Genomic DNA, 12,525 nt, shown 5'->3' on the forward strand with positions numbered 1-12,525 from the left:
AGAGTCATTCGCATCTATGTTATTGCTATGTCATTTGACAGCTGACAGTTCTAGCTTCATTCTAAAAAATAATTGAGCGATTTGGTTGAGTTTTGGAGATTTTACAACAAGTTGAAGATGGAAGACCAAACTATGCATTTTTGCATATTTTACTGTTTTACTTCCATAAAGGGAAGAACACATGTCAAGCTTGTGAAAAGTTGCATAAAGTTTATGGGACAATACTCTACAAGAACGTCAGTGCAAATGATGGTTCACAAAATTCTGTGCTGGTGATTTTGATCCCAACGACGCTCCTTGGTCAAGGAGGCCCACCAAGGTTGATGACGACAAAATAAAGGCATTGATGGAGTCAAACCCACATTACATGACACGAGAGATTGCAGACACATTGACCATCCATCATTCAAGCGTTCGCGACCACCTGAAGAAACTGGGATATGTAAGCAAGCTCGATATTTGGGTTCTGCATGAACTCAAAGAAATTCATTTGACGGCGCATATAAACATCTGCAGTATGCTCGTTAAACGTGAGGAAAACGATCCATTTTTTTTTTTTTTTAAAGATTTTTATTGGGCCTCACATGTGGGATCCGAACCGGGGCCCTCTGGCATCCCAAGCGAGTTCTTAACCATCGCGCCACTCGGCCGGCCCGAAAACGATCCATTTTTGAAGTGACTGATAACTGGTGATGAGAAGTGGATTGTTTACAACAGTGTGGTGCACAAACGGTCTTGGTCCCGACATGATGATTTGCCTCAAATGACATAGAAAGCAGACATTCATCAGAGGAAGGTTATGCTCTCAGTGTGGTGGGATTTTAAAGGTGTCATGTTTTTTGAGCTCCTACCAAGGAACCAATCAATCAATTCGAATGTATACTGTTGGCAATTGGAGAGTTTGAACGAATCCATCATCCAGAAACGTCCAGAGCTCGTTAATCATAAAGGAGTTGTGTTCCATCACGACAATGCGAGACCACACACAAGTTTGATCACCTGTCAAAAATTATTAGAGCTTGGATAGGATGTGTTGCCACACCCACCATACTCACCTGACCTTGCGCCGTCAGACTTCCACTTGTTTTGCTTTCTTCAAAACTCCTTGCGTGGTATAATGTTCAATTCAGATGAGGCTGTAAATCAGCACCTTGTTCAGTTTTTCACAAAAAAAAAGACAGGTCCTTCTATAAACGAGGAATTATGAAGCTCAATGAAAGATGGCAAAAGGTTATTGAACAAAACGGGCAGTATATTATTGATTGATCTTTGTTCTTTTTATAAATAAATGACCTTTGAAAAACATAGACAAAATACGTCATGACCTTTCCGACAACGCAGTAGATTTCATGAGTATGAGTAGATCTCAGAAAGATGTGAGGAGGGAGGGAAAAGGGGGGGATGCAGGGGTGCTCATGAGAGAGGCCTGCTCCTGCCCTGTAGTTTGGGCTCTGTGCCATTACCAGGTGCTCATTTCCGTGATGCTCCCATGGTTGCTTGGAATCAGTTCCTTTTCAGCTGATCTGTCATCTGTTGGCTCCTAGTTTGAATAATGTGTGGGTTTCTATAGTTTTATTTGTATTATCTTTCCATTTGAGGTGAAAGATACCATTTCCCTTGAATATTGTCTTTTTGACTTTCTCCCTAAGTATTTTATCCCTTCACACTGACTACCTTGTGTGTATTTGCTAAGAACAGCAGTACTCACTTAGGTGGTGACACAGCACAATTGTCAAGTTCAGGAAATTTAATATTGGCCATGATACTATCATGTAACACACAGATCTTATTAAAGTTTTGCCATTGTCCCAATAACATCTTTTTTTAGCGGGTTGTTTTGTTTTTGTTTTTTCTGGTACAGGAGCCAGTCCAGGATCACATGGCATTCCTGCAGCTTATTTTTTTCTTTTTTGGTCTTTTGTGATACAACATTGATGTATTTGAAGTGTACATTCCACTTACTTTTACAAAATGTCCCTCAATTTGAGTGTTTCTGATGTTTTTTCATGGTTAGATTCAGGTTACATTTTTGTCAGGCACACCAGAAAATTCTGATTTGTCCTATTTTTGTGATGTTAACTTTGATCCGTTGGTTAGGGAAGTTTCTGCCAGGTTTCTCCACTGTAAAGTTACTACTTTTCTCTTTGTTATTAATAGTAACTTATGAAGAAATACTTTTGTATTTGTGTGTAGATAACTATCCTATTTCCTCATCCATCCTTGTTTTCACATCCTCTGATTCTTGCATGATAAAGCAGTCATTACTGGAATGGTTGCTACATGGTGACTTTCTGATCCCGTGTTTTCCAAATTTATTAGCATTCTACTCTGAGAACAAGCTCTCCCTTTTCCTTTGTCTTCCTATCTTGTCAGTTAGTCATCAGGATGGACTCATGGGTTTTACTTTTCTGTTGGTTATGATCTATCACTATTTTTATTTATTTCACTCAAATTGTCCATATTTGGCCAGTGGAACCAACTTACCTTTTCTTGATGACCGGAAGATGGCCTTGGATTTTACTCCTACTTCCGGGATGCAAGAGCCCCAAGTCCTGGTGTATAAATGAGTATCCCTGGCTTGCAGTTGGGTTTGCATCTTTCTTTGTGTTGCTCAATGTCTGGTTTGTCTTTCCTCCTGGTTAAATGCTGTTTTCTTTCTCTGGAAGACGTCTGTTCCTGAGATAAGATGGAAGGAGCCCCAGGACAAAGTAGTTTGTGTTTCGAACACCTTGATCACTTCTTTACTGTCAGATGGTGGTTATATACTGTATCTGAGCACACTGGAAGAGCTGAAATGTTACGATTACCTCAGTTTTGCTTAAAACTATATTCAAACCTTTTTCCTATTTGGTATTTTGTTCTGCGTATTTTTAAGTGTTCCAAACTAGATAAATTTTTGGTATTAATAGTTAGATATTAAATTTTACTTATATTCTTAGATAGGAAGCGTGGAAATAAATTACAACAGAATTTTACCTTCGGTAGGAGCTGTCACAGGAGCTCAAAAGTGCCGGTGAAGACTTTTGTGGCCGTTATTTCAAGAACAGCGAATGTTGGACAACAAAAAATGAAAACTTAGCTTGCGACAGTGGTTTACAGGTGTTTCCCTCTTTATATGTGAGTATCTATCTTACCGTGTTAAAACTACTTTACTTCCAGTGAATACAAGTATTAACTTAAATTCTGTCTTACCAAAATTTTAATAAAGGTGCTTAATTTGTTAATTTTTAGCTTAGTTCTTTTGTGAGTATGGTAGTACATCGTAAGATGTTGGTGCCGTTGTTCCATTTTTCTGTACCCTTTGCAGCAACACCCTTGAAAGAGGGTCCTTTTGTCATCCTCTCACAATCTGCTATCACTCCATGTCTTGTTCTCTCTTCTCTCCACTCCACTCAGACCTGCCCGCATCTTCCCATCACACAGCGCTCATCATTGCTACCAGTAGCCATGCTGTTCAACCTCTCAGGACAGTCTGTCTGCATTCTTGACTTACCAGCATTTCCCACACTTGAACTCTCCTTCTTGCTTGCTCCCTTCCAGCATGGAAGACCAGATTATAGAATGTTCCCAGCAACCATCCCTGGGTAGTGAGGCTATGGTTCATTTTAACTTAGAGTTTTGTTGTTCTGAAAATTCTGAAATGAAAATATGTCTTTAGTAAAAACTTTAAAGGGGTTGCTTAAAAATTTTGTGAAGTGTAATAAACATACAGTAAGGTGTGTGTATCAGAAGTATATGGCTTGATGTATTTTCAAAACATGACATGCCAGTGTAGACCCAGATCAAGTACAGAATATTTTAACACCTGGAGCCCCCTTTAGTTCCTATACCCTCCCCACCAATGGTAACCACTCTCCTGATTTAGGGAGTGATTTTTCAAAAGCAGTATTTTGTTACTCATGTTTGAGCTACAGTGAAATTTGTTCTCTTGTGTTCAGCTTTCAGATTTTACTTTTTTCACAACACATTTTTTTCTTAATTGTTAAAACTATTTATCGCCTTAGAAATGCAGTAATATAAAATGGAATTATTTTATTCTTTTTTCCAGACTAAAGAACTAATTACAAATAACAGAAATGCTTCAAACCAGGAAGGATCAATGGTAAGTTATTTTATTTGTCTCCTAATCAAATATATACAAGTTACAATAAGACTAAAAGGAGTCTGCTGATGGATAAATATTTGGAGAGTGAAATAAAGCAGGATTATTAGAACTGGGAAAGAAAAGAGAAGCCTTATTTGAAACGGCCTATTTCCTTACACACATCTCTATGAATTTTGTGGATACTGTTTCTGTCTTTGTTTAAAAATCTCTTTAAAGTGACAGTTGAAGGTGAACTTGTATGCAGCCTTTCTTTTATTTGGGAGAATTACTGAAAGTCAGGAGAGTAGGAGGCCGAGAGGGCCAGGAGTTGTGTAGGGACTGGGTGCGTCTAGCAGAGTGCAGCGCCAGCTTTCCTTCTGTGACTTCGCGCATCTTGTTTTCTTCCACCATCATATGGAGCGCTGTGACAGTGGGGAGCCATTTGCTCTGCAGTGGTGGGACAAGCTCTTTGCTTTGCACAAACTTTGACAGGCGGAGAGGGAGGAAGTGAAAGGGAAGGGCAGGGAATATTCAGGAAGGAGTGTGAGAAGTTTGGTCCAGGTACGTGGGGCACTGGAGGCATCATCGGGCATGACAGCAGCCGTTGTGGTCCTAGGGGGCCTGCCAGTAGCATAGCAATGTGAAGCATCTAGACCAGCGGCTCTCAACCTTCCTAATGCCGCGACCCCTTAATACAGCTCCTCATGTTGTGGTGACCCCCGACCATAAAAGTATTTTCGTTGCTACTTGTTGGGAGCCGCTGGATGTCTGGGGCACTCTGTCTTAGAGCTTTAAAAGAATTGAGATTGGAAGTGACCAGCTTAATCTAGATGGGCTAATTATCATTTAATGTCTCAATGCTATTTGGTTAATTAGAAAATAGTTTACAGAAGTCAGGACTGGCCTTTTTTGTGGAGAGCTGGAGGTCTGCAGTAAGGGTCAAGCCTGGCTGCTAACAAGCTGGCAGGCTCTCAGGCCCAGGTGAGCAGCGTGGGAAGGTTGCTGGATAGATCTCATTCTCCACTGTGCTGCTGCAAGCCTACGTCACAAACAACCTTGAAAGTTACAGAGTGAAATGCCAATCTGTTAGCGGTTTCTACTTGCTGTACTTTGTCTCACTTTGGGAACATTTGCTTCCCCACTCCCTCAAACTCCGCCCCTTACTAGCAAAAATTATAACCGCCATCCCTTAGGAGATAAGCAACCTTAGCCTAAAGCAAGTGTGTGTAACCAGTATATAAGAAAAACGCTGTGCCTTGAATAAAGACTTCCCTCTTTTTCTCACAAGTGAAAAACTCTGTCTCAGTCTCTCTCTCTCTCTCTCTCTCTCTCTCTCTCGCTCTCGCTCTCGCTCTCGCTCTCGCTCTCGCTCTCGCTTTCGCTCTCGCTCTCGCTCTCTTGCTGACTCACGTCTCCACCTGAGGGAACCCCTGGACCTGTGGGAGCTGGTCTCCCGCAGCTACTCTATAACTGTAATTTTGCCACTATGAATCATAATGTAAATATCTTTTTGTTTTCCGATGGTCTTAGGCGACCCCTGTGAAAGGGCCGTTCAACCCCCAAAGGGGTTGCGACCCACAGGTCGAGAACCACTGATTTAGACAATTCAGCCCACATAACATGTGAGTCATTTCTCAAAGTGCCGTCCGACTCCCCCTCCCACAGTTCAATTAAAAATACACATTTGAAACTGAATGCTTAATGAGATTGGAGAAAACATTGGAAGACTAATAGGAGAAAATCAATTTGAATGGCAATATTCAATAAAACACAGAATGGGAACATGAGGGGGAAAACCTGTAGAAATAAGAAAAGTAGAAAACATTGAAGAGTGGGAAAGGCTTTTTTCTCTCTCCGTCCCTTTGGGTCTGCAAGGATGGCGGCAAAAAAAATGGGGTCCTTCCTGTCTACTGTTACAGCCCCTTCTTCCTTTTATTTGTGTTCTCTGTTTGTGTTTTTTAAAAGTAACCTAATTCAGTTATTAAAGGTTATTTACAATGTAGTGAACAGTTGTTTAACTACAGGTATAACTTATAGAGCCATTTTAAAAAATAACAATAAAGGTTATTTTGTGTGTTTCAGGATGTTGTCGCAAGAACACAGAGAGATGGGTTTCACATCTTCATTGTTTCGATTAAAACGGACAAAACAGATGCAAAGTGGAATTTGAATGGTATGTTTACTGTCTGTTTTTACTATACTCACTATTTTTGTCATTGACCCAAATCCACATTCTCTGTTAAAACACATTGTACAGAAATGAATTTCTGTTAATCACAAAAATGAATTATCTGTTTACTTGGGGGACTTTAAACTTCTTAATTAAGATAAATTTAAAAATTTATCTTACTTCATACTGGAATAAAAAATTCTCCATCCTTCTAAATTAAAATTTTTTAAAGCATAGAAATGGGCAGGCAGCATCTTTTTTTTTTTTTTTTTAAGTTTTTTTTGGGGAATTGGGGGAGGGGAACAGCACTGGGGAATTGGGGAAGGGGAACAGACAAGTTGCTGTCCTTTTGTTCTTCAGCCTAGTTGTGGAGGACGTCGCTTCACTGGCCCATGTTGATATTGTGATCATTGTGCTCTTCCTGGATGAGGCAGTCGCTCGCCGGCCATTGGATGGCTGCTTATGGTGGCTCACGGCAGCCCCACTGCAGTCTACGCCGTCACCGGCGACTCATGGAAGTCCAGGTCGAGCTGTTGTTCACCATTTTAGCTGTAGAGAGCACAGCGTCACTGGCCCATGTGGGATCTGAACTGGCAGCCCTGTTGTTCAGAGCTCGTGCTCTTACCAACTGAGCCACTCGGCCGGCTTGGGCAGACAGCATCTTAATTGTATTTGAAGTAGATTATATTCTGTTTCTTGAACATGGCCATCATTAGGGGTTGAAAATTACTGTTTTTGAAGTTTTTTTTAAGCATCACTGTAGCCTAGGAGTACAAGTAGTGTGTCTGGCAACCGAGGTTCTGTGGTCTGTGAGCTCCCACACTGGGTGGACCTTCTGTGTCCAGGGCAAGAGTGGGTTCCCAGTACGCTGTTTTCAAGGGCACACATGCTGTCATGTGTCTCCAAATTGCTGTGGCTGTCATTTTCTAGAACAAGCATCTGCTAGGCTGACAATAGCCAGAGCTACCAAGGATTTATACACTGCTGATTTGCACACATCCAGTGGGGACACACGGAGCTGGTGTCCCATGGGGGCCTGGTGTCCCGTTGGGGGCTGGTGGAGGTGGCTGCTCCAAAGGGGGTGACATCTGGGCCAGGCCATGCCACCCAGAGGGAGCAGGGACCTTCAGGCCCTTTTGCTCCTCATTGGTGCCCCCTCCTCCCGGCGGTACCTTCCTCAACTCCAGCCAACAGGGCTGAGCCCCTGCAGTTAGCAACTGGAGCCGTTGCTGAGGCCGATGAGTCCTGCACTGGACACTGTTTATTATCGCTGTCTCAGACAGCAACCTGACGAGAAGCTTCAGTTCAGGCACTTACCCCAGTTACATGGAAAGCCAAGTCCTCAGGAGATCGGTGACTCAGCAGGGGCCATGCCACGGCCAGTGTGACTCTGCTTTCTGTGCGAGGTCAGACTGGCCCAGGTTTTATAACCGTGTGTACACTAGTAAAGTCATCTTGATAAGATCGCATGATCAAACAGCTAGAAAGTACCCAGCACCTGTGTGTGTGCGTGTGTGCATCTGTACGCGTGCACACTAAACACATGTATCATTTGTTAGCCTGCTTTGTATCCTGGAGCCTTCAGTGAAATGAGCTTGCATTTAAAGCTTAAGAGAAAGCTGATTGATTGTTAATTTAACTCTTCAATTTCTTTGTCCCCATGCTCACTTTCACCAGTTTCCCTTTCTATGATGGGGCCAAAAGGATATCTCTCTGCCTCAGATTGGCCTCTCATGATTGTGAGTATGTCTATCATTTTTTAAGAATGAATTTTGTGTCCTAATTAGAATATTTTAAATTTTAAAAGCTCGGGGTGGTGATCCCTTAGCAGCTGGTGCTCTGACGTGCCCTCTTTCTGGTTCTGGAGTGACTGGAAAATCAGGGGTTGTCACTTGAATGTGGAAATGCTGATCTTCACACAGAAAGGCTTCCCTGACTGTAGTTGCTTCTCCCTGCAGTTTTACATGGTGATGTGCATTGTTTACATTTTGTATGGCGTGCTTTGGCTGACGTGGTCTGCCTGCTACTGGAAAGACATATTAAGAATCCAGTTCTGGATCGCAGCTGTTATTTTCCTGGGAATGCTTGAAAAAGCAGTTTTCTATACCGAATACCAAAACATCAACAGCACTGGACTGTCAAGTAAGTTGTGACTGTCCCCATAAACACGCTGTGACCTACAGGGCCCTGGAGACAGCCACGTTGCAGAGGAAGTGGAGGGGACACGGAGAGACTGGGAGTGGACTGTGGTCCAGGCTAGCATGCACCTTGTCCCCATTCTCTGTTCTTCTCGCTGGCACTCGCTCCCTTTCCTCCCGGGGAGAAGAAAGATCCCATTCCTTAAGGTCTAGCTCCCCATAGTTGGATGAAGACGACACGGAGCTCAGGATGGCAGCTTTGGGTGTCACCAATTCTGTAACACATTTATGTTTCTCCCCCATCGCCCTCCCTTCTCCTTCCCCTCCAAAAAAAGAAGAAATTTGGCCTCAGGGAGTAGAATGTGTACGGCCCACACCCTCCTTGCATTCTCCTGCCTCTTTCTCATGCCCAGAACTTCTGTGACCGTCCCTGCAAAGCGGGAGGCCATGTGGTTGGGCATCGCAGTGTGTGCCCCAGACTTGTAGAAGGCCAGAGAAGGCAGGGACAGTGAACTCTGTTGTGGAACCTTGGAAGGGAGAGAACTCAGAGGGCTGGACGCACCCAGGCATGAGCTCCTGAGGGGCAGTTACCATGATCTTGGTGCCAATATCCCATGGGCATGTGTCCGCTATTCATTTTGAAGTAACTCCAGGGAAAGAGTGCATCGGAACCCAGATGAAACAGATTTGGCTAATACTGATAATTACTGAAGCTGAGTGACGGGTATGTGGGAATTTATTTACTGCTTCTCTGTGTTGGGGAGTGTTTCTAATTTCCCCAAATCAAAAGTCTAAAAGGACTCGTACAAAAAAATAAGGACAGACATCAAGGGAGTTACCTGAGCGATGTCATTCTCTATAAGGAGTATAGTGATGGTTTTGTGTGTGCTGTAAGCACAAGGTAGGAAGGACAGAATGCTGCTGATGACTGAGGAAGGATGTGTTCTCAGATTCCGGAGTGGCCGTCCAGCCCTGTGGCTGTTAGAGCAGTCACCTCTTATCTGAGAGATGGGGGAGGGACAGTGGTGTTAGGACCCACAGGGGGCACTCCGAGAGGGCAGCCAGTGCTGTCCTTGGGGACTCTAAGCCCTGTGTCTGAGATGACAGGAGAGAGCCCCCGGGCCGCTGTCAGTGTCGGAGGAGCCCTGAGGAAGAGGCAGGGTGCCGGGAGCCTGGCGGGCCGATTTGTGACTTCCCAGCTGGAGCTCTGTGACCCTGGCTGTCTTACTGATCATTGAACCTGGAAGGACAGAGTTCAGAAACCCCCTAAGTGGAGGGGACAGCGTTGTCAGGGCCCACTGGGGTGCACGTTAATAACAGGTCGTGCCAAGTCAGCTTCTTCCCGTGGTGCTTCTAGATTGGCAGTGGGAAAACGTGGTAACTGAGTGTGTCTGACGTCCTCGAGCTGTTTGCCGAGGTGTCTCGTGATTCTCCTGCATAAGATGGAGGCATGTGAGTGAGAACGATGGGGTGGGGTGGCCCGGTGCCCGAGTATCTCCCCAGCCTTGTCCGTCCTCACTGCCAGCACTCAGCAGCTTCTCCCCTGAGTGAACCTCATGGCAGTCCAGTGGCCCTCGAGCCCTCAGGCAGAGCAGTCGTGATAGATCGAAACTGTCCGTATGTCCAGGTCCAGCACACTTTTTCCTCAAAGGCCATGTAGTAGATATTTCTGGCTTCACGGGCCTCATGGTCTCTGCTATGACCACTCAGCTCAGCCACAGGGGACAAGTGGGTCGTGTGCCAATAAAACTTCATTTACAAAAGCAGGCGCAGAGCCAGATTTCTTTTTTACTGCCTTGTGTACTGTCACTGCCCTTGGCCTCAAGCCCAGACGCAGAGCGTGGTCTAAAACCCTGTGTGATGGCCCCTTGTCCCAGCCTCTGTTCCCTGCCGACGTTCCACGCCTCCACTTCTTGGAGCACACTGTGGCTTTGCCTCCTGCCCCTACGTGTGCATTTCCTTTGCTTTCCCGTCCCTCTCCAGGTCCCTCCCCAGGTAGCGCACTCCTGCCTCACCTTCAGGTCCTGACTTAGGTGTCACCCCCTCCGAGAAGTTTTTCTGGAGCTCCTGTGCCTCCCCATGTGTGGATTAGCTTGGCTGCCTTCACATGCCTGGGAGGCACTCTGTCACCTCTGGCACTTTCCAGGCTGGGTTCCATCGGTTGACTTGTCCTAACCAGAGTCCAGAGGTGGGGACCGTGGTGTCTGTGTTACTATTACAGCCATGCAGAAGCACCAGAGAATAAAAGATGAGGACATCCGTGGGGTCCAGATGTTTACAGGACAGGAGGAAGCTGTGGTGCTTGTCATCTGAGTGGGAAGGATGAGCACGGGGAGTGGAGGCAGGGACACAGGCCTCGGGCCGACATGCAGAGCTCTGAGTCCCCTTCACTGAGCTTTTCAGCGTCACTTGGACTAGGTGCCCTTTCAGTCCACCTGAGTCAGGTGTCACTGTCCGTTGTACGTGTTTACCGTTGGTGGCCAGCCCAGGTGGCACACCACAAGCTGTTTTCTCTCTTCCCCGCAGCCCAGGGTCTGTTGATATTTGCAGAGCTGACATCTGCGGTGAAGAGAACGCTGGCTCGCCTCCTGGTCATCATCGTGAGCCTGGGCTACGGCATTGTGAAGTAAGTCCCACTGGGCTGGAAAGGCGCCGTGTCCCCTCCTGTGGGCTCCGTGCAGCAGGACACTTGTCAGTGTCATCGTACAGACCTGTAGGGAGGTGTCTGCAAGGACGTGCTCCTAAAGGCTGTCCACACACGTGGTGACTTCACACTCAGGGTTCCGAATTGGAATCCCAGTAGCTTCTCATAGTTCGGTGAATAAAGAGTCAGCTTTGGGGAGGAGGGCAATAGAGGGGGAGAATGGGGTTGTTACTTTGTGAGGGTGAAAAGGATAACTATTGCATTGTTCTGTACACCTGAAACTAACAATAAAAAAAAAAAAAAGGGTCAGCTTTAAGGGCATGAAGAATTGTAAATGATCCTGGAAATTCAAGCCATTTTCTGTTTCCTGAACAGTGTAGTTATGCTTTTATGACTGTATCTGGGCATTGGCAAGATTTCTGAGTGAAACCCTGTCCCATCAGCACCATTTCTTCCCACCCTCTCGTCCCTGTGCATCGCTTGTCCTCATCCCATCACCCATTTCTCTTCCCTAAAACCCTGACTCCCCCGGGCTCGGCCTTCAGCCTGGACCCCCCTCTCCAGCTTCTCCCTGCAGCCCCGTCACCACCCAGCTCTCTCCCCTCATCCCTTAACTTGCTTTGCTTTGGGGTGGGGGGCTTGGGACCACATGCAGGACACAGATCTTCACGCGGCATCTCGTGGACCTCACCACAGCCAAGTGTGGGGTGCGCCGCTGTTAGGGAGCAGAAGTGAGCCAGTGTGCAGGGAACAAGGCCTGTGGTTGCGTCCCCACTGTCAGCCTGTTGTGGCAGCTGTCATGGAGGGAGGGCTCTAACACCTCTACTGGTAACTAAATGGGTGACAATTCAGATGAACTAAATGAGATCACTAGTCTTAAATATGACCTGTGGGTATTAATTTAATTTTTGCTTAGATTTTGTTTTAAAATGATGGTTTTAAGTATCTTTTTAAAACCATTTTTTCTTCTAATTAACTCTAAGAAGAGGGTCTTGAAATAAAATGTACATGCGATAAACTGACTTGTAGATGTCACAAAATTTCAATTCTGTCACATTAACTATAGAAATTACTATCTTTGCTTTTCCCAGCTCATTCATATTTTTAAAGAATGCAAGTGGTATTTTAATTCTTTTCAATGGAAACTGAAATCTGGTTTCAGGTCTTGAGAGAAGGAAGGTCGTGGGATTCGGTCTCCTAACGTCCCGCTTTTTCTCTGCCCAAAATGTAAATCAGTGGGTCACCTCCAACAAGTGCACCTCAGAACGGGTTTAACTAATGTTAGTGAAGGGTTACATTATTTCTGCCGGTGACACTCAGAAGTTGGCAAGAAGTTGGCACTCACTTTCCCGGGCCTCAGCCTCTGCAACTGGACCTGGGCTGTAGGATAAGTGGGTCACAGGCTGCATTCCAGCAGAAAACCCTCTGCTGCTTCCAGTTCCAGAAAAGGAGACCCATTTTCCTGAGCCCGTTGCTGCGTTGTTCCTGG

At 45.3% G+C, this 12,525-nt stretch overlaps 1 protein-coding gene across 3 annotated transcripts in view; it reads left to right on the plus strand.

Annotated features, from left to right (window-relative positions):
* Nucleotides 1-12,525, plus strand: part of TMEM87B (transmembrane protein 87B) — a 43,861-nt gene that overhangs the window by 10,066 nt on the left and 21,270 nt on the right. For all 3 annotated transcript variants that reach the window (XR_002126282.1, XM_019662882.1, XM_019662883.1), the window contains exons 4-9: nucleotides 2,986-3,117; nucleotides 4,049-4,102; nucleotides 6,167-6,257; nucleotides 7,932-7,993; nucleotides 8,213-8,396; nucleotides 10,919-11,018. Coding sequence is in view for 2 of the 3 variants with exons in the window: in XM_019662882.1 (XP_019518427.1) it covers nucleotides 2,986-3,117; nucleotides 4,049-4,102; nucleotides 6,167-6,257; nucleotides 7,932-7,993; nucleotides 8,213-8,396; nucleotides 10,919-11,018 (623 nt within the window). In the remaining variant the exon portion in view is untranslated. The remainder of the gene's footprint in view (nucleotides 1-2,985; nucleotides 3,118-4,048; nucleotides 4,103-6,166; nucleotides 6,258-7,931; nucleotides 7,994-8,212; nucleotides 8,397-10,918; nucleotides 11,019-12,525) is intronic.

The sequence above is a fragment of the Hipposideros armiger genome, unplaced genomic scaffold (genome assembly GCF_001890085.2).
Source record: "Hipposideros armiger isolate ML-2016 unplaced genomic scaffold, ASM189008v1 scaffold_382, whole genome shotgun sequence".
NCBI classification, from domain to species: Eukaryota; Metazoa; Chordata; class Mammalia; order Chiroptera; family Hipposideridae; genus Hipposideros; species Hipposideros armiger.